The following is a 26,565-nucleotide window of genomic DNA, read 5'->3' as shown; positions in this document are numbered from 1 at the left end:
TAAGGCTTTTTGCTCTGAAATCCTGCGATTCTTTGTGCTGAAATAATGTTGGAATACTTGGTAAACTGTAAAGTCCTTGTTAATGTTACTCTCTTCACAGACCCTTCACTCCTGAGTTCTGCATCTACGACAGCTTGACCCGGGTAGTGTCTCCCCTTCAGATTTCACAAATCCAGACTTTCTCATCTTTCCTGCAGACATGTTCCTCTGTAGCTCCCAGTGCAGCTAATGACAGTCTTACAGTTGCTCCAACTAAAACTTTTGCCCTGACTAGACATTTCTGACCCGTTCCAAATCCCTTTCTGTCCCTCACCACCTGTACCGTACTTGTTACCCAGTCTTGCCAAGCTTATAGTCGAAACACTAGAGCTTTGCTCTTTTCCTGTTCATGGCTCCTGTTGCATTTAATTTCCTAACTAGTCTTTCTGCCTCCAGTCACATGTTTGTCCACCAGTGGAATCCTTTCTAGAGTACAAGTGAGCACATTGTCTAGCCTTTCATCTGTGTAACAACAACAAAAGTACCTGCTTTACAGGATCTGAGAATTAAATGATAAAATGAATATAGGAAGCACTAAATGAGTGGAGTTGTTTTTAAAAATGGATTTTTTTGGGAAAAGTTACTAGATACATAAGAAGCAAAACTCCAGTGTAACAAAATCTGTACTCCCCCTGTTGACATGCGAGTTGTAGTTTGGTGTGATTGTTATCTATATTGTTGCCGGAAGTCACATTCCTTCTCTTCAGGATTAATATCAGGTCTGTATCATCAATTAGCACCCAATTCTTTTATATTCTCTTGAAAACTTGTACCTTTTTTAATGGATGAGGTGATGTGATGTTTTTTTCCCCTTGGGAGTTATGGTAGGATGAGGAGCAGAGGAGAAATTTCTCCTTGATTAAGATTTTGTGAATATTGCAGCAACATGTCTAGCCTTCTTTGTTTCTGCCTTAATTACTTGAAAAGAGGAGACAGTTGGAGACCTTTATTTTATTAGCAATTTCTCCTCCTTTTATCCTTGTGCCAAACCGTGGAGGTGGGCCCTGTTTGCATTTCACTGATGAGGCATTAGCGAGGTTAAATGACTTGTCCATGGTCACACCGCTGGAGCGTAATGATGGGAGCCAGGGTGGGACCCAGCCGCTTGGACTCTGTCCAGAGCTGCATCCTGACCTGGCGCGTGCTGCCTCCTGCTGACTCCACCACCTGGCAGACTCAGTCTTGGCCCTTAAGACCCAGCCCAAGAATTGCCTTTTGTAAGTTTTTCTTCACCCTCGTCTTCCCCCAGTAAAAATTGATTATTCTTTGTTCTGCTTACCTCAGAGCTTCTGAAAATTGTGGGCTGTACTTACAGACCTTTGACACTAGGTGGCATCTGTTTATAGTAGAGTAAAATGCTATTTGGGTCTCAGAGAAAACAGTAACAAAGGAAGCATCCTTGATTTCATTCATAGGCACTACTAGGTAAGTAGGTGGGTCAAATCCGGAGAGATGGGTAAGCAGGTTTGTTTGTTTGTCTGTTTGTTTGTTGGTTGGTTGTGGAATTTCCCTCAATAACTACATCAGCTAAAACCTTTAATTCTGAAATACCTACTCAGACCATTGGAGACAGGAATCTTATATAAAATCCTTTGTTGTGATACATAGCAGATGTGAGTAAATAAGGAACTATGAAGCAGTGTTTTCTATATTGAGGCAGTTAAGAGTTTATTACATGTCCAGCTGTAGGTAGTGGCCAAATAAATAAGTGTAAGTGTCTGATCGTAGACTTACCAGTAGTGGCTATTTTGCTGTTTAAAATGTTCTGCTAAATGAAAAATTCTAGTAGCTTTAGTTTTCATTTTTACTATAAATCTTTATCTAAATATAAAAACGTTTAATCAGTACTTCTAAGGAAGGTCTTGGTTAACTGGGCTTAAAGCACAGTGCATGAGTAATTACATGTGTGATTGCGACACCAGCTTTATCTTCAGAATCCATGTAGCTCGCCTTGATAGCTGCATTTCATACCTGCAGTTGAAGAGAGGAAATTACTTTTTTTTTAAAGTGTATTTAAAACAGTCTTTTAAAGGTGTTTAATATCTTTTTTCCTGTAATAATTTGGAATCGTATGCATATCTATAAAGCATTTTTACTTTGGTTTACTTTTTCACGGTCTCTGTATTAGTTTCATGTGGCTGCTGTAACAAATGACCACCAACTTGGTGACTTAAAACAACAGAAATGTATTTTCTCTCAGTTCTGGAGGCCAGAAGTTCACCATCAGTTTCACTGGGCCATAATCAGAGTGTGGGTAGGGCTCCCTTCAGAGGCCGTAGGAGAGGATCTGTGCCTTGCCTCTTGCAGCTTCTGGTGACTGTCCCATTCCTTTACTTTGCCTCTCCTCTAGTGTATATGGTGTCCAAACTCCCTCAGCCTCTCTTATAAGGGTACTTTTGATGGCATTTGGGGCCCACTCGGGTGATCTCTCATCTCAAAATCCAGAATTCAGTCCCATTGCCAAAGACCCTTTTTCTCATAAACTCACTTTCACAGGCTCCTGAATAGGACCTGAGGTCTTTGGGGATCGTTTTGCAGCGGACTACAGTCTCCTTTAGAACAGTGAGCGCAGCCAGTGTAGCATGGTTAGTGCCGCCGTCTCTAGCTATCCTGAAAGGGGGGTGGATGGAGCATTATTATGCATCGACGGTAAGCTGCAAGGAGTCCAGTGGTTCTCTCTCTTGTCTGCATGGGGCTTTACCAACTAAGCTGCTTGGGAAAGCTGTTAGATTGGCTAAAGCAAAATGCATGAGTTTGACTCTTCAGAAGCTGGGAAAGGAAGGCGGAGATGATACTTATAATAACAGGTCATTAGTAATTATTTTACAAGTACGGATAAAGACCTATTCTTTGCTCTGGTGTTTGGTGTTAGATACCCAGTCAGCGCTGAATTTGCTTGACACCTGCAGTCTTACAGGCCTAATAAAGAATTCAGACAAGCAAAAATCCCCAAGGCTTTTCTTTCATAGCACTAGTTGAACTCTGAAGTCATCTAAATTCTCAAATGAAATTTATTTCTGACAACAGTATTTATAGAAGCAAGTTTTAAGTTTACAGGTGTGCTCATGAATTCATGGTAGTTTTCTAGCAAATTGGCAACTGAGCTGTCAAACTGCATTCTAGTTTTATGATGGGATATTGATCACAAAGGCTTCTGATAGTTATGCAAGGCTTCTTACATTGGCCTGGTCTTATAGGTTATTACTATAGGATTCCATGGAAACTTGGATATACATTGATTGCGGATGGATTTGAAATAGCCATTGATAAAGACCAATTTGGAATTCTTTGATATATTGTAGAGTCCTTTTGTAATTTTAGATTTGAGAGAAAGAACTAATAACCACTTGGGCTTATATGTAGCGGTTAGGTTTGTGATATGAATGGACCTGTAGTGTGTTGGGTCTTGTGCTAGGTTCCAGCGATATGAAGGTGTCCCTTAGCTAGTTTATACTGTAATGGGGAAGGCAAGTATCGTCAAGTAAGTACGTAAAGAAGCGAGTGCAGTTTGTAATAAGCACCATGAAGGAGAAATGTTAGTGCATATAATAAGGGGGATAGAGGACTGAGGTGGGGGGGACTGGTGCCCAGATTGGCAGCATCCCAAGTGCACGGGCCAGCTCTGGGAAGATACCTAGCTCACAAGAGGGGCATAAGCTTAGGCTGTGTCTGGAGTGTTAGCTGGGCTGGATTCACAAGGCCTTGCAGGCATTGGTAAGGCAAATTCTGTTAATGTTAGTTCTTAACAATTCCAAAATACTTTTTATTTTTGCTGTTGCATGTAATTTTTATGTGTGAGATAGGTTGGCCATGTGGGGCCCTAGAAGGTGAAATTGATTTTTCACTTAACTAGTGGGACATTGTTGGAACCAATAGTAGCCTGGGTGGTCTCACTCCTAGTCCATCGTGGGGCTCTTTTGTTCTTTGGTGTGCGTACGTTTGTTTTTCCTCTTTGGACAGTGCTTTCTCTCATTTTTTAGTTTTATTTGTATTTGTCTTCCTTATTCTTGTGTTAAATATAAAGCTTGTGGGAGTCTGGGATTGTGACACTTGAGCATCACAAAGTCTAGAAGTTAAGGTGTCAAAAACTTATGGGAGTATTTCAGTAACATGGTAGACTCCCCATCACTCTAGAAGTATGACTTTTTTCAGTTGCTATATCGAGATTTTAGAAATTGGTTTTAACTTACATACATGTGAATGATGCAGAAGAATTTTGTGAAGTCTTTTTTCTTTTTATATATTTAAATTTTTTATTGTAAAAGTAATACATGGTCATTTTTAAGTTAACCCTTTGAAGAATATATCATGTAACAGGTAAAAATTGTAGTAACCTCATTCTCCAGGGATAATACCGTTAACCATTTGGTCTGTTGCATTGTTTTGTTAGTAAATTGTAGCTGAATCACTTGAAAAATGTTTGCTCTGCTTTTTCTCAGTAAAGGTTTCCAAAAGTCCTCTAGGAAACTGGAACCTGTTTTTTAAAAATGTGTATTACCTTTTCCTTTTCAACCACGTGGGGATTTTTTCTTTGACACTGGATAATTTCTCTGAGATAAACTATCTGCAGACAAGTTTAACATGTAAACTGGTTAGAGAGTTCTTGGTAATGTCACAGGAATTTTGTTAAAATTCTTGGTAGTCATTCGGAATCAATGTTTTCATTTTTCTGACAGGTTTTTAAAAAATTCTAGTTTATGTTTAGAGCATTCAATAAAAAGCTGTCCAGAAGTCTTAAGTAAAAAAGGATTGAACCACTGTTCTCAAATGGGGCATGAGCAGTTAACTCAGAAGTCACTGAACAGCGAGCAGACTTCACGCTCGTGGGGCAGAGCAACAATGACCTGAGAGTTATTATTTCTACTCCTGCGTGTGTTCGTCAAGGGACAGTGGGAGGGTAGAAGGGCGTTGACGTTGTCGAGGGTCATCACTGCGGGGGACACAACAGGCACTTCACTCACACAGACTGAGCACATTTTCTATGAAACGACTGTGCTGGCTTTTGAAACTTTTTCAAGTATTGAGGTTTTTGTATTTCCCAGTTATAAATAGGGTCACTGTAAACATTTTAGGGGAAAAAAGATTTTAATGTGAATCCCATTCCCTCAAAGATAGCCATTCTCTCGATGATTTGGAGCAGGGGTTGGTGGTGGTGTGTGTGTGCTTTTTATTGTATTGATATTATGATATCTGATTATCGTAATGTAATTAGAAGTTTTCTCTTTAAATACAACTCTACATAATTCTTTAAGTACTTTCCTCTTTAAATGCAATCTTTTAGCAGTTTTTCAGTCTGTTTTGTATTATAAATTGTCTGCTCCTTTATGTTTGGTACTAGCGTTCCTCACCTTTTGGTCCGGTGAAACCATGTAAGGGGACTCTTTCCTGTTGACTTCAGTGTCAGGCAGACCTCCCAGGGGAGGGGGAATGGTGCTGCCCATCCTGGAGCAGAGTCACACTGGTTTTGTCATTTTCATGGACAGTCATGAAAACGGGAGCACAGCCCTGCCCAGTACCCCAGGAACCCCACCCTGTTACCAGCCTTAGATCTTCATCGGTCCAATCCAGAGAATCAACTAAGCTATTTGCTTAAAAACCGTTTTTTAATAAAAAGATCTTCATAAACTCTCTCAAGGCCTGCTGTTCTCAAATTAACCTGTTCCCATCATCTCCCACCCTGACCTTAATGTACATATATCTGTTCTCATATGGGAATACCAGACGTGAAATTTCGACTCTTTTACTCTTGAAACAAAGAACTTAGAACTCTTTATTCGTTATTCCTCACATTTCCCTCTGCCATCTAACTTTTCCTAGAAGTCCGTGTTTTGAGACTTTATGTCCATTTTAGAAGCTCTCTGTTTTCTGAAAGAGGTGCTTAGATCGTGAGTGGCCAATCCTGTTTGTGAGTTTCAACTCTCATAAAAGAGGAATTTGCCTTCTGAGCCTGACAGCCTGTGCCCAACTTGGTTACCTCCTCCAGAAGTGCTGGTCCCTCCTTGGCTCTGGCTTCTCTTCCTTCCTGGTTGCTCCTTTCAGCATCCTCGCTGCTCCTTCCTCATCTCGATCTGTAAATGTGAGGGTGCTCCCTCCGCCCTTCGACTTCTCTCTGGCCTGACTCCCTAGGGGACTTCATCTTGTCCCATGGCTTGAAATACCATTAGTACTCTGACTCCCGAGTTCATCTGTCCAGCCTGGACCTGCACGCCAGGTCCTTGTGCCCAGCTGCCCCTCAGCTTCTCTGCTTGATCTCTGATGGGCATCTCAAACATGACCAAAACCAAGTGCCTGCATCCCGACCCCTGCCCAAACCTGGTCTTCCCGTAATCTTTGTCGCCTCCACAAGCGCGAATCCCATTCTTCCACTTGGAAGCACATTTGAGTCCTCTTTCTTTCACACACTCTGTTAGCAAGTCCTGTCTATCAGCAAAACCTTCAGAAAAGTTCCTGAAAGCAGCCACTTCTCACCACTGCCGCCGCCAGCGTCTCTGCTCTGGTTTTATTGCAGTCCCTTAACTGGTGCTTTCTCTCTTGTCCCCCAAATTACTAATAGCTGCTTTTTTGAAAAGTGCTCGTCGCGAGTTCACAGGCAGGCAGCCAACACGGTCCTTTAGGACTGTAGCATGAATCATGTCACTCCTCTGCTTTCCGTCTCATCGACGGTCAGGGCGCAAGTCTCTGCGGTGGCATTGAGGCCCTGTGTTACGTGTTCTTCCAGCAGCTTTTGACCGACCTCCTGCCCCTCTCTGCCCCAGCCACACTGGCTCGGTGCTTGTGGTCAGATTCGTCAACTGCTTTTCCCCTTCAGCTCTGTCTGCCCCTTTGCCTCGTGCAGCCCCACCCCCACCCCGGTGCTGCCTGGCTGTCCCCCATCAGGCCCCTCTGCCACTTAGAAACTGCTTTACTTGCTCCAAGGTTGCTGGCATTTATTTGTGAGTTTGTTATTCCGCAGAGCTTTCTTCATTAGAGTATGAGCTCAAATGAGGGCGGAAACCTCGTTTGGTTCTTTACTGTGTCCTTAGTGCCTAGAACGGTGTCTGGAATATAGTAGACGTCTAATCGTTTTCCTGATATTTGTATGTCGGGGAAATCAGAACAGAGAAAGATTGGCAGCTGTTATGCCATTTAAGGAGTGGCTAGTACTCTTTTCTTGAAATTTTTTTTCTGACAATTTTGGGGAAAATTTGAGGTAATTTTTAGTTCTAAATATAGTCAGTGGCCTGTTAGCTCCGTACTGTCAACTGAGCCAAGACCGTGGTGGCATTTCCGTGTGAGCCAGCGGGGTTCCAGGCAGAGGGACTGCACCCTTGCTTCACGGGGAGCACCTCTGTGGGAGCTGTGAAGCCTTGAGACTTTGCCAGCCGCCCGGTGCCTTCGCCCTGTTCCCCGCAGTCTGTCACTGGGGACTGTGTGAGCTTTTGAAATTCCACCTCCACCTGTAACAGGTAAGTGCCCCTCCTGTTCGTGGTCTCACAAGGAAGATCAGTGCCTCAGGAGCAGACTTCGCACTCGTGGGGCAGAGCAACAATGGCCTGATAGTTATTAGCGTTTATTGTATCTATTCATTTTGAGTGAAAAAATGGCCCCAGAATTTCTGATAGCTTGACTAGAACTGCTTTCACAAAATACTCATTTGTGAGCCTACGGTCTTTTGCCTTAGTGAGCTGTTACCTGGACTAGTGGAGAGTATCGGAGCCTCCGCCAGAATATATCCGGACACGCGCTCTACAGCCGTGCTGGTGACAGTCAGCGACGTGCTGTGACAGAGAATGCCTCCTACTCCAGGGTACCACAAGTTCAGACAAAGTAGTATCAGTTGACTGCAATATAAATGAGACCCGAGGTTATGAATTTGCTCCAGTTTGGATCATTAACAGATTTAATAGAAATTATGTACAAGTTAGAGTGGGTCTCAGTCTGTGTTCCATGAACTGGGCTGAAGTGTGCCGCTAGAAGTGATTTATTGGTGAACTTCTCCTAATTCTCGGGGAAAAATTAGGTTGATACATGTAATTTCCTCAAATTAAAAATGTTTTATTCCATAATTTTTCTTAAAAGTTTGGCATCTGTTCTTTGCCCTAACAGATGACCGAGTGAATAAGTTAAGGGTAGTTCTCACACTGGAGTTGGCAGCAGAGTCACCTGTAAGGTTTATAAAACAGATCTCTGGGCCTCGTTTCAGGTGTCTGCTTCTTATCTCTGTGTGGGAATCTGGGCTGGGACTTGAGGATTCTCTGTGGCGTGATGATCTAGTTCTTTTCTCTCAGTTCTCCCCAAAGCCACCGTGCTCCCCTCCCCTCCCGGTGGTCTGTTGCACGTCTTCTCAGTGAGGAAGGTCGGGACGCCTAAGGGTCCTGAAAACATTCTGCAGTCGTCATCCGTCGTCGGGCATTCCATGTGAGCATCCTTGAGACAGATTTGCTACGAGACCAGAAGCTTTACCTTCTCCTCCTCGTTCTTCCTCTCTGGAGGTGCAAACCTAGGGGGCGAACCAGAAAGAGTAATTCAGGTGGGGGCGGGTCGAACTGGCGGTGGCCGTGCTTCCGCCATGCCTGCCTGTGCGGGAGCTTCCTGCGCTGCCTTTTGCAGCACAGGCGTCTCGGGAAAGAGGAGAGTTCGCAGAGGTCAGGTTATAACTTTAATGTACAGTTTAAGAAAATACAGAAATACAGGTTCTATTAGGTGGTTAAGACCACAGCGTCATCTATTTATTCTTGCATCAGTTGAGTGCCTCTTACCTACTTTGTGTGGTGCTGGATACTGGGGTGAGAAAGGAAAAATTCTTGACCTCAGAAACTCTCAGTCCATTAAGGAGGCAGACAGACCATTACTAGACAGTGCCATAGGGGCTTGCACCCAGGTTTTGTAGGAGGGGTGTCTACCTGGATTTGGCAGTGGGTCGAGGAAGACTTCCTGGAACATGAAGAGATTAGCCAGGCAAAAAGGACACTAGTTACTATATTCCAGGTGGAGGAGAAAGTCAGTGCCATGGACATTGCCTTTTTCCCAGTCTTTCTATTTCTTTACGCTTCAGCAGTACACTGTTCTTGAGTTTGGTGACTTTTCTTCTAAGGGCAAATACAAGATATTAGATCATCACTAGGAGGTCTTATATTTAATTTGAGAAAATCTAATAACTGAAAAATCTTTAGCTTATAACTGATGTATTGATAGTTTTACTCACCCTTTTTCTATTATTTAAGCAGCAGTGTTTTTCTGGGTTTAGTGAAGCCTATGAGAAGAATCAAAAGGTAGGCGCAGTAGAAGTTGAATACTAATTGGATTGAAATCACGAAGGACTCAGGAGAAAAACACATGTTGGAGAACAATCGTAAAAGAATATTTAATGTGGATTAGTATTTCTTTTTACCTAAGCATGTCACACATTCATTTTACCCCACTGTGAAGTCACACAAAATTTCTATGACACGAAAGAAACCTGAAGTCAAGTAAAAATTAATGTTTTGTGTTCATGTTGGTTATTATTAAAGGTCTGTCCAGTTATATATTTCTAGGGGTATTTTATAGTAATTTATTCTTTGTACTTTGTGTGTTTTTAAAAAGTAAGGGAACTCGACCTTTGGTGCAGCGAGAGCACCTTGGGCACCAGCGCCGGGTTCGCCTCCTGATCTTGCTGCAGGCCGATCGCGTGCCGCTGGGCGCGTCCCCTCAGTCTCTGGCCTCATTCCCATCTGCAAACTGAAGGACTTGTACTGGGATCTTAAAGTTCCTTTAGCTCTAAGGGTCTATGTTTTTGCACTTTCTTATCCTAGAGCCTTTTTAGTCTAACGTATACTGAAAACATAATTCCACAATGAGGTCATGTCATGGACATCCCTCCTCTTAGTCCATTGCCAGCAAATATAACCTATTATATTCTTACTCCTAAAAGTCCTTATACATTACTAGCATCCCTCACTATCCAAATCGTTCAGTTCCCAAATTCAGCTAATTAAAATCGGATAGTGAGAGATACCTCTGTATTAGCAAATATAATCTCTCAATTTTCGTTGCCATTATAAAGGACCGCTAAGGTAGACATTTTATGATGGGCAGTGCTTTGATATTTGATAAGATACTCTTCAATACCTTAAATGTCGACTTTCAGCTAACAGCAAAAAGATTTGACAAAGCTGTTGTAGGCAAGAGATAACTTCCTTGTAGTTTACCCACAGAGTTAATAGAATGTTGCCAGGATGTGTAATTTGAGCAGATGATTGAGCTATACGTAGGTATCAGCATAATAAGGAGCAAAGATCATTCTTATTGGTAACCGAAAGATAAGTATTCCTCGAGCACTTCCTGTTTACCAGTGGCTCTTCAAAGTGTGAGCAGTGAGCAAGACAGACTGAGTCCCTCCTCAGAACCTGGGGCCACCACAGACCCCTCAGCGTGACAGGGATGGCGTGGGCGCCAAGATAGTCCTTAAAAGATGGAAACAGGAATTACTAAATTACTTGTAATAGTCTGTCTTTCTCAAGGGTCTGTGTAGCATGGTCTTTTATGTATTTACCTTCCCGTTTTGTTTTGTTTTTCATATTTTGTTTCTGTTAGGAGAGAACATTGAAATTATTCTCTAAGCTATTTGAAGAGAGTGACTAAATGCACCTGGGTCAGGCTGTCTGTGGGTATGAAGTGGTTGGGAGAATCCAAGAACATGGTGGTGAATGGCAGGAGGAATGGAGGCAAGTTGTCTAATGAACATCAGCAGAATCAATCAAAGTTACAGCACACGGGAAAGGACACCGTGAAGGCTGGCAAAAACGCAGTCGAGAGGCGGTCAAGCAGATGTATGTACACACTTCAACTGTCGCTCTTTTGATTGTCATGTGGGGCAGTAGTTCTTTCCAGTGTGTAATGCATATTCTGTTCTCTCTTGTTTTCCAAACAATTTTTATGTTCTCACAGTTAATGATATAGTTTTTTTACTCTTTCAAAGTTATATCCGTTTTTATTCTCATCAAACATTGAGTACAACTTAAGTTTAATGCTTAATATAATAACTTTAATCATGCTTTTATATCCATAATTTTAAATATATTTTGTAGAATTTATACCTAAATGGTTGATCTGTTGTAGAAGAAATATTAAAGTACTGCTACTGATTTTCTTAAAAGTTCAAACTGTACCTTTTATATTCAATGTAAGTATTAAGTATGTATTTCTTTAAAAATGTATAGAGCGATGTAATTAATAAAGTCAGCGCTACGTAAACAGTGTGCTTGCTTCGGCAGCACATGTACTAATTTACATAAGTGGAGTTTAGGGCAGGTTCACACATTGTCACCATTTCTTCTTCTTACACAGGGCGAACAGTCCTTGATCCTGACAGTGAAGCACTGTTGATAAAAAGTGACTTTTTACTTTGTTGAGAGTTCTAAGAAATTGTGGAGTCGATACATGTTGCATAGTTCTTTTATGAGTAGTAATATGTCCTGGATCAATATAAACCTAAGTAGGCAGCTATCTGAAGATTGTCCAAAAGCGTATGGCCGTGTTAGGGAGGACGGCTTTTTCTATTTATTGCTGTTCCTAAGGTTAATTTAGCCACTGCCCAGTAACCTTAGTTTGTGTTGGAATCGGCCTACTCCCAGCAGATTGGGTTAGCCCGGGGCTTGCTGCAGTTTCACATAGTTTGCCCCAGTTCTGATTCATTTCCTTCTTACCTTTTAGGGATTTGTGCTATTCACCGGGCCCAGGCTGCCTTTAACCTTTCTATATCAGATCAGGTCACTGTTCCTATAAAGAAACAGGCAGAAGTCCCTGCTTGGGACAGGAGTAGAGGGAGAGTCCAAGACCGTATGGATTCTCCTCTGCACGGACACCTCACCCCTTAGCATGTGGTGGGAACCTGAAAGGATTGGGAAGTGTAGTGACTACAGCAGTGATATTGGCTTTGTTAAGTAAGTTAGGCATCTCTTTAAAAAAAAAACAAATTGCTACTGGCTGCCGTTGGTGCATCGTAGTGCAAAATGGTCTTAATTAGTTTTAACTGTTGAAGATACATAAGAATCTAGAAAATGACCATTATATGGGCTGCACTTTGCTAAGTGTAGACAGATTTAGAGGCTAGGTTGGAAAAACCCAGAGAGCGTGAAGATGGACAGCATCACACTGAATGTTGTCGGGCAAGAATGGTGCAAAAAGAGCCAGTGAAGAAGAGAGACACCAGTGCTCCATCGTAGATCCTCTGCAGGGACCGCAGCCAGCATCCGAGACACAGAACACATGACGCAAAAACCGACAGAACCAAAGGGAGAAATAGAGAATTCAGCAGCAGTTTGGAGATTTCAGTACCCTACTTTCAGTAATGGTTAGAACAGCTAGGTACGAGACCAACAAGGAAGGAATTCTCTGAACCGACTCTGACGAACAGATGTCTGCAGAACAGTCCACTCAACATCAGCAGAATGTACATTCTTTTCAAGTGCACATAGAACATTTTTAGGATAGACTGACCGTGGGCTAGGCCATACAGCAAGCCTCAGTAAATTGTGAAGGATTGAAATCATACACTAAATGTTCTCTGATGACAGTGTTGTAAAATTAGAAATGAATTACAGAAATTTGGGAAATAAAGATGTGGAAATTAAACAACACTGTCCTGAATAACCAGTGGGTTGAAGAATCGAAAGGGAAATGAGAAGAACACTTTTATATGATTGAAAATGAGGATACAACATACCAAAACTTACAGGATGCAGCTAAAGCAATCCCTGGCAGGAAATTTGTAGCTCTGAACACTTATATTAACAAAAGAAGAAAGATTTCAATCAATAACCTCTTTAACCTTAAAACACTAGAACAAGAAGAGTGTGCAGAAGGAAGGAAATAATGGAATGAAATTAACAAAATAGAGAATAGAAAGTAGAGAAAATCAGTAAAGCTCTGAGTTTGTTTTTGAAAAGATCAACAAAATGGACAAACCTTTAAGCAAGGCCGACCAGTAAAGAGACTCAAGAATCAAGAATGAATGAGGAGACGTTACTGCCGCCTTACAGAAATAAAAAGATTGTAACAGTATTATAAACAACTGTATACTAACAGATTAGATAACTTAGATTAAATGAACAAATTCTTAGAAAGTAATAAACTACCAAAACTGAATCAAGAAGAAATACAAAATCAGAATAAACCTATCGCTAGTAAAAAGATTGAATCAGTGGCTAGGGAAAAAAAGGAAGAAAAAAAAAAACGCACTACGTACAAGAAAATCTCAGGCCTAGATGGCTTCATTGGTGAATGCTGGCAGGTTCTTAAAGAAGAATTAATAGCAGTTCTTCCCAGACTGTTCCAAAAAATAGAAGGAAGGGAGGGAGTGCTTCCTGATTCATTTGACGAGGCCAGTATTATTCTGCTACCAAATCCAAAGACGTCACAAGGGAACTCGAGATCACTACCTCTAATGAAGATGAATGCCGAGTCCTCAGCAAAGTGCTAGCAGACCAAATCCAGGAACCGATGAAAAGAACTCTGCTGTATGACCAGTGGGATTTATTCCAGGAATGCAAGGTTGGTTTAACATCTGAAAATCACATAATGCAATATACCATACCAAAGGATGAAGGACAAAAACCAGTCATCTCAATAGATGGCAGAAAAAGCATTTGAGAAAATCCAATACCCTTTCAGGAAAAAACATTTAGCTAACTAGGAATAGAAGGGAATTCTTCACCCTAATAAAGGACATCTATGCAAAACCCAGAGCAACTGTCATATTTAATAGTAAATACTAAATGGTTTTCCTCAAAGATCAGGAACAAGACGCAAAATCTGTTCTCATCACTTACATTTAGCATTGTACTATAGAGGGTCTAACCAAAGCAGTTAGGCAAGGAAATGAACTAAAAGGCATGCAAATTGTAAAGGAAGAGATAAAACAATCTCTGTTTGCAGACATGATTGTGTATCTAGAAAATCCTAAGGAATCCACTAAAAACTGGTTAGAAATAATCAACAAATTGAGCAAGGTTGCAGTATTGGAGATGAGTATACAAAAATCAATTGTATTTCTATATACTTGCAATGGACAATTTTAAAATGAAATTAACAATTTTACAGTGACCAAAAAAAGGAATAAGTAATACTTTAAAACTACAAACATTGTTGAAAGAAATTAAAGAATACCTAAATAAAGAGAAAGATATCACATGTTCATTGATTAAAAGACAGTGTTGTTAAGATGCAACACCCCCCAAATGATCTACGGATTAAATTCATTTCCCTTAGAATCTCAACTGGCTTCTTTGCAGAAATTGACAAACTGATCCTCAAATTCTTATGGAAATTTAAGGGACCCAGAATAACTGAAACAATCTTGGAAAAATAACTAAGTTGGAGGACTTGCTCTTCTCTGTTTCAGAACTTACTACGAAGTTGCAGTATCCAAGACAACGTTATCCTGGCATATAGGTAGACATATCCATGGACTAGAACAAGAGAATACAAAACTAAAATAAACCCTAATGTTTGCAGTTAATTCGTTTTTAACAAGAGTACCAAGCAAATTAAGTGGGGAAAGACTAGTCTTTTCATCTGGGGAAGCTGGACATCCATGTGCAAAAGAGTGAAGTTGGACCCGACCTCACACTATGTGAAAAATTGACTCAAAATGGATCAAAGACCTAAATTAAAAGCTAGAACTATTAAACCCCTAGAAGAAAACAAGCATAAATATCCATGACTTTGGATTAGGCAGTGGTTTCTTAATATGGCACTACAAGCACAAGGAACAAAAGAAAAAAGAAAAATTGAAATTCATCAGAGTTGCCAAGTTTTATGCTTTAAGGATACCATCAAGAATGTGAAAAGACAACTCACAGAAGAGGAGAAAATATGTTCAAATCATATATCTGATAAAGAACTAGTATCCACAATATATAAAGAACTCTTCTTACAAGTCAACACTAAAAGACAAACTCCAGTTTAAAAAGAGGCAAGGGGTCTGAATAGAGACGTTTCTCCAAAGGTAGACAAATGGCAAGTACACGAGAAGATGCTCAAATCATTAGTCATCAGGGAAATGCAAATCAAAACCATAATATACCAATTCACAACCACTAGGATATCTAGAATCAAAAGGACAGGTAGTAACAAGTGTTGATGATGGATGATGTGGAGAATTTAGAACCCTCATACGCTGCTGTTGGGAACGTAAAATGCTGCAGCCACTTTGGAAAGTCTGGCAGTTCCTCAAAAGGTTAATCATAGTTACCGTATGCCTAGCAAGTCCATTCCTAGTTATGTACCTAAGAGAATTGAAAACATGTATACGCAGAAACTTTCACATGAATGTTCATACAAACATTATTGATAATAGCCAAAGAAACCCAGTCCATCTGATGGACTGATGAATGAATAAACAAAATGTGGTCTATGCATACAATGGGTTACTCTTTGGCCATAATAAGGAATAAAGTACCGATGCATGATACATCATGGATGAGCCTTGAAAACATGGTAACTGAAAGAAGCCAGTCACAAAAGAGCACATGTTGTGCGATTCCTTTTTTATGAAATTTTCAAACTAGGCACATCCATAGAGACAAAGTGGATTAATAGTGGCTGCCAGGGGCTGGGTGGGAGGAAGAAATGGACAGTGACTGCTAATGGGTGTGAGGTCTCTTTTGGGAATGATGAAATGCTCCAAAATTGATTGTGGTGATGGTTACACAATTCTGCGAATATATTTAAATAAAAACTATTGAATTCTATACTTGAAATGGATGAATCGTATGGCATGTGAATTATACTTCAATAAAGCTGTTACAGAAAATACAAGATTCGATAGCTTTTCACATACTGACATGCCAATAATTTGATTGCAAAACATATACTTTAGGCAGTGACTTATATATGTGTTTTTTATTATTATTATTATTATTATTATTATTATTATTATTATTATTATTTTCTTGAAAGAGTGGATGAGAAGAAGGTTACACCTCTCAGGGTCTCTCATTCTTCATGTCTTAATTTTGAGAGGCTTGATTATACAGCTGGTGTCTTTGCCAACTCCACGAGAAGACAGACCGTCAGTGACACGCGCATCAAATTCAAATCAGCACTGACGAAACTTCATACATGCAAATATGACTTTCCTTTCCTCTCTTTACATTGCTTTTCTTCCACAGTTAAACCCAATTACTTCGGTCGCACATATATTTCAGTCACCTTTCCCATTTTTATCCATTCATTCAAAGTTTGTTTCAGACGGGTCAGTTAGAGAAATAGGCCGGTCATCCTCTCTCCTCCTTTTCCCACTTTCACGTCCTAGTTCTGTAATCATAGGCAAGTTTCGTAACCTCTGGGCCTGTTGCTGGCAAAGCGGGGATGATGGTCATCTGCCACAAGCAGGAAGCTGGAGTCGACACCTGGGGACGCCTGGCACTGACTGCAGAAGCGTCTTGTGTTCCTAACGCTCCTCCTCACCCCAGCCCTGTTTGTGGTGGCCCTTTGTGCTTGATAAACATCCCCACCCACCCCATTTCTCAGCTCTTCCTTGGAGGAGTGAGTAAGGCGTCTGAGCCAGAGTCTCACCGCTGTCCAGAGACTGTTCTTAGGAAACCTGATATCTGCTAACCAAAATACTCTCAATAATCGGGTTAGTTTAAGTAATTAACTTTTAGTAATTAAAACTGATTGAAATAAGTCATTTCAGTTCTTGATTACTAGCTTGAATGGGCAACAAAGCTATGGTAGATTTAGTAGATTTCAATTTCAGTTACTTTTCTTTCTCTTTTCACAGGTAATGGTAATTCCGGATTTGAAGGACAGAGTCGATATGTACCATCTTCTGGAATGTCTGCCAAGGAGCTCTGTGAAAATGATGACCTAGCAACCAGTTTGGTTCTTGATCCCTATTTAGGTTTTCAAACACACAAAATGAATACTAGGTAATTATAAGTCTTTCTCCTGAATGAAACAGATGATGTTGAATTTAAGAAGCTAGATGGCTAATTTTACTTTTAGTCAAAATATAAAATGACATTAAAGGAAAGTTCTTTGCTACAGAAGGATTTTCTCTGTGTGAGCCAAGGAAAGCAACAAAAGCTTCTAAGGATCTCATCAGTGTTAATTCTGTGTTCTTATTTTATCTCAGAATATTTCGATTAAAATACAAAGCTGGAGGAGCATCTTTATATTGTTTTACATGTTGATGGTAATTAGCTGGAAAAAAAATCATACATTCTCTAAAACTTTGAAAATGAGTATGATTTAAAAAAAGCTTTTTTCCTACTTAAATTAGGTTACATTAGTTTTTTTTCACGATTTTATTGCAGACTTGACTTCTTTTAAATAATTGCCACTGTACACAGGGAATTTTGCCGTCAAGTTTAATCTTTGAGATTGAGCTAAGCATTCAGCTAAGTAAGAGTAAATATTTTTAAAGACACGTGCTTCTATTCAATATGCAGATAAGAAAATAGATGCGTAAGGGCTTTATTATCAGATGACATCTATGTAAAATATTACATCACTCTTGGAATCTGTCATCCTTTACATTTCTTTATTCTAATTCCCTTAAACATCATCTCTCTCCCAAAAAAGGCTCTTAGGTGATTTCGTAACTGACCGCCACCAAACACCGCCAGAGCTCTGCAGCTCTTCTTCATCTCTTAGCTCTGATGGCAAAGGGTTTTCAAGTCTGATGGAAGTGCCCGGGGTTTTAGAGTGTAGAGCAAGTCCTGGGCCAATGTCCTCTCACTCCTATCACGCCAGCACTGGTGTTTCGTAGCTCCAATGTCAGCGAATGCCCTAGAAGGACTTGATCGCCAGGAGGAAGTCACCAATAAGTCGAGGAAAGATAGGAATTGATGAGTAAAGGTGATGAGAGGAAAATCTTGTGTCCATTTTACCCCCCCTTCAGTTCTGTCTCTTGCTAGAATTAAAACAAGATAGTGTATGATTCATTTATCAGTTACATTCTCCATCCAGAAAGAAGTAATTTTGGTAAAATTGTGCCTTTGGTATTTTCATGTAATTTCCTGTCATGTATCTTTACTTACTAAAATGAAGTGACAAGTTAGAGAATTACTTAAATAGTTTCCTGCCTTCACAGGAGCAAGTACTCTAAATTTTCTAAATAGGCAGATGGATGGCTGTCCCCTGAAAAATCAGCAAGATCAGATGCCCTCACGTCCAACTGAAATCTAGTTTACATTAAGTCCATTTCTTTTTTTTTTTCCCAGTGAACATAAGAGACCAGTGTTCACTCTCTGGAGGATCATGATGGTATTTAAGTCACCCTGTAGCCTTTTTTTCTTGCTGAATTCAGAAACGTGAATCACTGATTCACATAACAGTCTAATGGTATTCAGGACATTACCACAAAGGCCCATAATTATGACTTGGAATCATCAAGAAAGAGAATATGTTCATTATGCCTTGTATACTGAAATATGGAAGCATATAAACCATTTTAGGAAGCATTTCATCAAGATTATAAAAAAACTTTTAGTGGTTTAGGAAGGAAATCTGTGTATTCAGAATCTCTCAAGCTTTGACTGTTCAAATCACATATCTGATATGTGATGAAGGGTTGCTTGTTATTGCCTTCTGCAGCAGGAAAAAAGTCCTATTTTCTATAAAAATCCTCCTTGACAATAGTTGTTCCTAGAGTCACTTGGGGAATCTGGTTAAAATGCAGGTTCTGACTCAGAAGCGATGGGGCAGGTTCTGAGATCCTCCATTTCTGACGAGCCCCTGACCGGCTGCGGTGGGTCTCGGCCAGCCGTGCGGGGCCCTGAGCAGCTGTGCGGGGTCTCTGCTGGCCTTGGCAGAGCACCGAAGCATCTGGCCTGCTGAGCTTTGCTCTGGTGCCGTAAGTGGATAAAAATTCTTTACCACTGGCTTCTCAGGGCTCACTTAAAAACATGTAGTCCTAAAACGAACAGTTTAGGATTACCACACAAGTATTAAAACTTAAGACCTTACCTTGCCCAGGTACCCCTAAATTAAAATGCATCCAGTAAATAACATTTTTTTAATGAATAGAAATTGAAAGATCTAAAATTAAAAACTGGTTAAACCAAGTTAAACATGCAGAAGAAGACACTCCTGTTTTCAGTGCAGCATGTAATTCTCATTCAGTTTCTAGTGTAGCCTACTGTCCCCTGGATAGACCAGGCTGGCTTTGCAGCAGCGTGGGCACCTCAGGCCCCACGGCTGAGCAGTTGACGTTGCTCTATCAAGGGATGCTCTCGGCCTTTCTCCAGAGGCGTTCATTGCGAAGGCGCTTTAACAGATCCTTGTAAGCTGACAGTTGGGAGCACGCAGAAATTTATTAGTAAAGCCGTTACTCTTACTGAATGGTGCACATTTTCATTCAAATCTTAGTGGACTTACTCAGAAATAAAATTTTATCCTAGTTCTTCATCTCTTGAGCAAGAGTTTAACAGAATGTTGACTCACATCATTTTCAGAGATACTATTTTATAGAGAATGAGGAAAATTTCTATTGCGTAAATTAATAGCTTATGGACGTCTCTCTCTTTGAGGTGCAAAAGCAGTGACTAGAAGATAGGATTGGAGCTTGGACTTTAATTCTCCAAGCTGTCTGTATGTTACTTGCATAAGTGGTCTCTCTGTTCTCATGCTTTACACCTGTAATTTGATTGTCACTTTTTGTTTTCTTTTTTTTTATGCCCTTTTTCCTCCCTTTGACTTCTTTCCATATACCATCAGGAACCATGCTCAGAAACAGTAGATGTTTAATGATTTGGGAATTTCCCAAACTAGCTGTATTATGAATGCTCATGTTTTAATCCTAATATGTCCCTCTATTTACCGACAAGTATGTCAGAGTTGTAACACGAATACCTAGAAATAGTGTAAACAAAATACTAATTTCAACTTATTGGGAGATATTTAGATTTAGTTGACATTTGTCAATCGTGAAACTGATATTCTTCCTATTAGCCAGAGAATAGAGTTGCTAGTAATACCTCTGATTCTTTTAAAAACCAAAGTGGGGAGATGGGCACTGTAAAGCAGAGATGGTGCTCTGAGAAATAAATGCCCTTTGTTGAGGCTGCGTGACCCAGAGATTCACAGTATCCCGGGGAGTCTCAGGGGGGCAGTGAGCTGAACAGGAAATAACGGTGCAAGGAAATGAGAAGAGTCATCTCAGGGCACTTTTTCTTTGGAGCTTTTCTTGAATTTTCTAATCCAAATCTGTACAGTTTTTACTCACCCTTCCACTACTGTGCTCATCTAATTTTTATATTTCTCATGTGTGATTATTTATATCCATTCTTGGACATGAATTTATAAATCACTTTAAATGTCACTTAGAAATTAAGTGCTTGACTAGAAAATATAAAGAAATTTTTAGACTTCCTGTGCTGAGCCTACCCATGGCTTCACGAAGTTCTTGAATGTCACCGTGTTTTAAGGATTTCTGCTACAACTGATATTATAAGTCTGTTTAGAAATTACAAGTACAAATTGTGCAAATAGTTTCTGATTGTTGTTTGTTTTTGCATTTATATAGCGCCTTTCCTTCGAGAAGCTCAAGGCATTTTTCCAAATCTGACAGTTTTCCTCACAACAACCCTGTGAGGTAGGTGGAGTGCATTGCAAACAATAAGATGCCCGCTTAACCTGTCGCAGCCTTGATGATGTTCTTTTATGTTACGTAATAGGAGGTGTCAGCATAAACATGATTTTTAGAAAATGTTGCAAATCTTTAAAAATAGTCGGTCTTCGTAATAGCTGTATTGAAAAAACCGCTTGTGCTCCATAACAGGGTAATTTTAAGAGAAATCATTCGTCAAAAGATCAGGAGTCACTCCACGGGACTAGCTGAGCACTGATTGCAGGACTCAGCCAGGTATGTTTCCGGTGCCGTTTGTGTCCGGGCGAAGCGGGAGCGGAGCGCTGTAGTTTGGTTCTGGTGCCTCCCCCGGCGGCGAGAACTGTCGGTTCGCGGTTCCACTTTCTTCAGAGGGGAAGGTGTGCTCACGGCGTCACCTCAGCGTTGCTGTATTTTACATCTTAGATATTTGAGCGTTTTTCTCCCTTCTTTCTCCTGTCCTTGCTCCCTTTTTTCCGTCCCTCTCTTCAGGCAGCCCTTGATTGCACGTGCTAATGGAGGGCCTGGGAGCACAGCTGGTCCAAACCTTCATTGCCTCAGTGGCCCGCCTCTTGGGTTTGGAGAGAGAAAAATCAAATGGCAAGAAAACCTGGGAAGTCAGTCACTGGAAAGAGTGGGGAACAGGGAAGTGGGAGTGTGAATTCATATGTTTTCTTCTGCCCTTTTTAATAAATGATTGTAAGTGACATTTGTTTATTAAAGCAGCCATTGATCAGAGGTGTGGGAAGAGAAAAATAAGTGTTTGGTTTATTTAAAGTAGCAACATCGTGTTGAGAGGGAGGAGGGGCATATTGATTTGGAAATGCCAGATACCTGTTTTTCTTGCCTCCTCGGTGACCCCACTTCACCCCAGGTACTACATTTAAAAGTATATATTTGTGTCCACCGCTTTAACTGCATTGTCAGGGTACCACCAGCGCTGTTTCTGGCTGGGCTCGGGGCTAGCGCTCCCTGGCAAACCTGAGTCAAATCCTGTTCTGATCATGCAGCGACACAAGAGGCCCCCAGAGTCCGCATAAGAGAGTAGGCTCAAAGAAGGCCTGGGTAATGGTCCCAGTCCTCCCATTAATTAGCCCTGATGGGGCCTTATTGTCCTCATTCGTGAAACACGAGGGTTGTTTTAGATAGTCTGAATTTTCTTAGAGCTTTAAGAACCAGAGTATAAGGGTGGCTTTGTGCAGTTTGTGTGGGAGCTTTAGAGCAGCTGTGATTAGAGAGAGGATGCGGGTATCTTTCTACTCAATAATAGAGAATTATTTTAATTTTTTTTTTCTAAGGTCCTCGGTGCCTTTTGCTCTGGCCCTAATAGTGTAAATATCTTATATTATTAAATGATTTTTATTTCCCTGCAGAGTTTGTTATAGTGGGACGGGACTTGACCTGTCAGCCAGGTGACTTTGATATACTTCTACGGGATTATCAAAAACAGCCGTCTCCTCCCCTCCCGGCCCACACCAGAACCATTTCCTTCTTTCTTTGCCTCATTGTCTTTTCATGCCTAAAGCAGCCAACTGTGACAGTAAATTTTGACAGCAAATTACATTTTAAGTGAAATGGAGGTTCTTGCTAGTGGGTAGCAAGTAATAGTTTTGAGTATTTTGTTTGTGTTTCAGCCGATTGAAGTCAGGAAAGCAGAAAGGAAAGTCAGCTCAGGAAATGTAGAAGGCAGACTATTACCAAATCCAGAGTTGATTATTTTGTGTTGGTTTTAGTATATAAATTTTTTGGCATCACGAACGAAGAGTAAACAAAGCTAAGGATAACTGAAAGGCATTTTTAGACAGGAAGGAACACGTTTCAGGAAGTAGAGAGCACACATAAAGCCTGTCTGGAATAGCCAGTGTCCATTCCAGGTTTGTAACTTTTTTTCTCTCACGTTCTTAAAGCTTTAGGTAAATTTAGCTCTGACTATGACTTGCTCGCTAACATGTGGGGCCATGAAGTTATTTTAAAATCTACGTCACCACTGGTCACTTCCACACTGAACATGTGAAGATTGCTTCGCTCTTTCTGTTTTTTTTTTTTTTTTGCAGCCCTGCAGTAACGTCATGGATTATTCATCGTATTTGTTCAAAGGGAACTATTGCTTTTCTGTTTGCTGCGCAAAACGTGGGTTATCCCGCCATTTTATATGTCGTATTGCGCCAAGTGGAATGCCTTAGCTAACAGCTGCTTGATTGTCTTATCTCTCCTTCATATGCAGATAACTCCCCCGTGTAGGGCGGCAGCAGGAAGGGTTGAAGAAACCCAGTCTTGGCAAAATCACGTGTGGCACACATCAGTGGCTCCGTGGTATAGCTGTATGGAGGTTCGGATGCTCCCACGGTGCCACGGCCCTTTAGGTTATTGTAGTGGTGATTCTCCGATGCTCTGTTCTGTCAGTCTGGTTAAAGGCATTCTGCATTGTTTAAAGGACTTCCGCTCATCTGTGTGTCAGTGCTGATATGTTAATTAACTGAACATGGACATGAAGGCATTGCCATTTCTTCGTGTACCTTGGACGTGTTCGAACTCTTTCAGTGAGTTCTGCTTAATGGCTCTGAGAGCTTGCTGAAACTAGAGTCTCCTGTAGGCGTCAACACGCCTTAATCTATCTGAAGTCCTCCAGAGGTCCTGTCTAGTGAGCGGGGTCACATCTGTCTGGGACCCCCTGTCTCCCCTCGCCTGTGTGCTAACACTTCCCTTTCTGTGATTGGCCAGCTGATTCCTCCATCCTGTTCCTCTCTTTGAATCCAGCCTTCTACTTAGATGTCCTCTCTCTTTGCCTGCTGCCTTTTGATTCTTTCCTGCCTATAGTAATATTCTGCTTTTTCTTTAGAAAGCTGAATTCACCACTTTCCTCATTGTCCATATCAATGTTAACTCCAGAACGCCTTCCTAAATATTACTTTATAATTTCCATACTTTCAAGAGCCGTAGCAGTGCACTTTGTACCACATTGACATGTATTTGCACATGGGTGCCTGATATAACTTTTTGATGCATGTGTATGTCCCAGTTAAATTCCCCCTTGCGGAGTTTCTCATACCGTAACTCTGTTTGTGTATTCCTTAAAAACAACTGGCCTGGAGGGGAAGCCTAGATGTCATTGTGGCTAAGGTGGCCACACCTTCTCTCGCTCCTGTTCTCACCTCAGCGGCAGTGTACACAGCACCTAGGGAATAATCCTGGCTGAGATATTGTGGCTTAAAATTTTACCGAAATGGTATGAACACGTTTAGGGTAGTTTATGTAGAAAGAAATTCTGCTCGAATGCTTCCTTCCCTGGAACTTGTGCTAGATCTTACCTCAGTTGTAGCATTTCAGGTTTATGAAGTGCACAGTTTTAATTGTTGGAGTAAGATGCATACTTCAAATATTTTTTTCTCCTGAGCCATTAATATTTTTTCTTAATGTATGTTAATTGAATAGAAATCCGTGATTCCTATTTTGGTTGGATGTTTAAAAAAAGAACTTTATTTGGGAAAATATGCCAAATGAAGTTAATATGAGAAGAAATTTTGAAATTAAGATCCAGATCCCTTCAATTACAGTATACGTACGTGTTTTTTGAGATCATAACTTCAGCATGAGGGGCGTGCAAACTTAAGTCTTACTTGGACTGTGACTATATCACGTGTTATTATATAGCTACAAATGTAATATTCTGAAGTCATTCTGGCTGATTGTACAATAGAAGCCTTTTAAATTTCTACCCCAACAGTTTTTTCTTACATCACCAAAACAGCAATATCACTGTTAAAGTTGTACTTTTTGCACTCTTTGTTTTCTGAATGCAGTTGTCAGAGGTTAATTTGACCTGTTGTTGGAACATCAAGGTGTATTTCAAGACCCAATGGGATACTTAGTTTGGGATTTTTCTAACAATATGCAGAGAGAATGTTTTTGTTGATGGCATGATTTTTCTTGTTTCATCATTTTTCTAAAGCTTATTACTTGGCACTCTCCTGGCTTGATTCTGATGTTTTAAAAATTTTTTGTCATTCTAACACTCAGCTAGACGAGCTCTATTCTAGGTCTTTGATTTTGTACCTTCCGAAGCAGATGACGGGTGTAAGCCTGAATCAGACAGCATTCGTTTGAATCATCTGATCCCCTCTCAGTTAATGAGAAAACAGTAAAATAAAATAATTACAATGCAGTTTGAAGAAAGAGAAATTATATTTCCCGGTGATCAATATTACTTGAGTAGTAATTATCAAGATTATTGTTTATTCTCCTTTATAGGTCTGGTGGTTTTTAGATTACCTCTTTCTCAAGGTCTCTTCTTAACAGTGGCCCAAAGGTGATGGCAGGTAACTAAAGTTATTGTTTTGATTTTTATTTTCAGATTTCGGCCTATTAAAGGAAGACAAGAAGAACTAAAGGAAGTAATTGAGCGTTTTAAGAAAGATGAGCACTTGGAGAAAGCTTTCAAATGTTTGACTTCAGGCGAATGGGCACGGCACTATTTTCTCAACAAGAGCAAGATGCAGGAGAAGTTATTCAAGGAACATGTACGTTTCTTTATAAGATTATCCGTTTGGATAAGAATAAAGGAAACTAAAGCCTAAATTTTAGTAAACACCAGAACTTTAAATCCGTTTTTCGTAAAACTAATCACATGAAAACCTAATAACATACAAGATTATTTGTATGACTATCCAAGGAGAAAACTGTCATGTAGAAGTGAAATTCATTGTGAACTTTTAGAGTAACAAAGCCAGGCCATTACTCAATATGGGCAATTATAAAATACCAACAGAATTTGTTACTTACCGATCTAAATTTTTTTACATTGTTGTTGGTGGTTTGCTTTTATAATTCTGGAAAAGTCTAGCAGGATAGGCAATCTAATATAAAGTTAATGTGAATTATTTTTTTCGTTTTAGGTGTTCATTTACTTGCGAATGTTTGCAACTGACAGTGGATTTGAAATATTGCCTTGTAATAGATACTCATCAGAACAAAATGGAGCTAAAATAGTTGCAACAAAAGAGTGGTAACTATTATGCTAGTATAAATCCATAAAGTAATTTTGTTTAAAATTCTCTCAAATTACTGTTCAAATGCTGAGGAAGTCGTGGGAAGGAATGAAGCCAGAGCTCCCCCTAAAGGAGCCAGCCCAGTGTCAGCGCTCTGGCCCAGCGACCGGGCTTTATCGATTATTCTTTATTCGTCCTTATCGACTGGAATTAGATCTGAGTTGACTCAGATCGTCCCTGCAAGCCAGAGTGCTTTTCGTTTTCCTTTTACTGAGTCTGGATGCCTGCGCAGCGACAGGGCTACGGAAAGGTTCGGGACGTCATGGCCGGGTAACCTGCTTCCAGAGTCAGTCCTTTACTGGCCTAGAAGAAAGGCTGAGTGTGAAGCCTCTATGATCTCAGGAATTTTACAGGTGGAAACTTCCTAGTGCATTGTCTGCTTAAAAAATACCCATGTCCCAGCTTAAATAAAAAGAGTGAAGTTGAGCCCCGCCCACTAGGGGAGATAACAGCCATACGTGAAAGAGAGGATATGTGGTTATATATCTTTCTCTCTAGTGCCTTTTCCTACCTTTTCTCCCAAAAGAAACACATAGACCCCTCTCATATACCACCCCAATATTTCTGTAGCAGAAATTTTAGCGTCAGGTGCCTGAAATGGAGTGGGCAAAGAGCGTCGCTCCCAAGCTGGGATGTACGTGAGCGTATGTTGTCTCTCTTGGGATGGCATCAGGCCTGCTCATCAGCTCCCGTGGTTCCGTGTGTTGTGGATGGCTGTGGAAGTTTGACATCTTGAGTTCTAGAGCTGCACTGTGTAGCATGGTAGCCACCAGCCACATGTGGCTACTGAGCCCTTGAAATGTGGCTCATCTGAATTGAGAAGTGCTGTCATATGAATGCTAGATTTTATATTAAATTATATTTTTCATTAATATAGCTTATACTGATTACCTGCCGAAACAGTAT

At 40.5% G+C, this 26,565-nt stretch overlaps 1 protein-coding gene across 2 annotated transcripts in view; it reads left to right on the top strand.

The window, feature by feature from the left end:
* Positions 1-26,565, top strand: part of KMT5B (lysine methyltransferase 5B) — a 49,418-nt gene that overhangs the window by 6,985 nt on the left and 15,868 nt on the right. The window contains exons 2-6 of one of the 2 annotated variants that reach the window (XM_011381637.2): positions 10,594-10,829; positions 16,787-16,934; positions 20,534-20,602; positions 24,966-25,131; positions 25,507-25,616. In XM_011381637.2, coding sequence (XP_011379939.1) covers positions 10,670-10,829; positions 16,787-16,934; positions 20,534-20,602; positions 24,966-25,131; positions 25,507-25,616 — 653 coding nt within the window. In that variant the 5' untranslated portion in view covers positions 10,594-10,669. Of the gene's footprint in view, positions 1-10,593; positions 10,830-16,786; positions 16,935-20,533; positions 20,603-20,788; positions 20,873-24,965; positions 25,132-25,506; positions 25,617-26,565 lie in introns of those variants that run through there. The other variant, XM_011381638.2, reaches the window with a different exon arrangement.

This window comes from Pteropus vampyrus, unplaced genomic scaffold, assembly GCF_000151845.1.
Source record: "Pteropus vampyrus isolate Shadow unplaced genomic scaffold, Pvam_2.0 Scaffold446, whole genome shotgun sequence".
In the NCBI taxonomy this organism is placed as follows: Eukaryota; Metazoa; Chordata; class Mammalia; order Chiroptera; family Pteropodidae; genus Pteropus; species Pteropus vampyrus.
The sequence above is the reverse complement of the archived record's forward strand: the minus strand, read 5'-3'. Positions and strand labels throughout refer to the sequence as shown.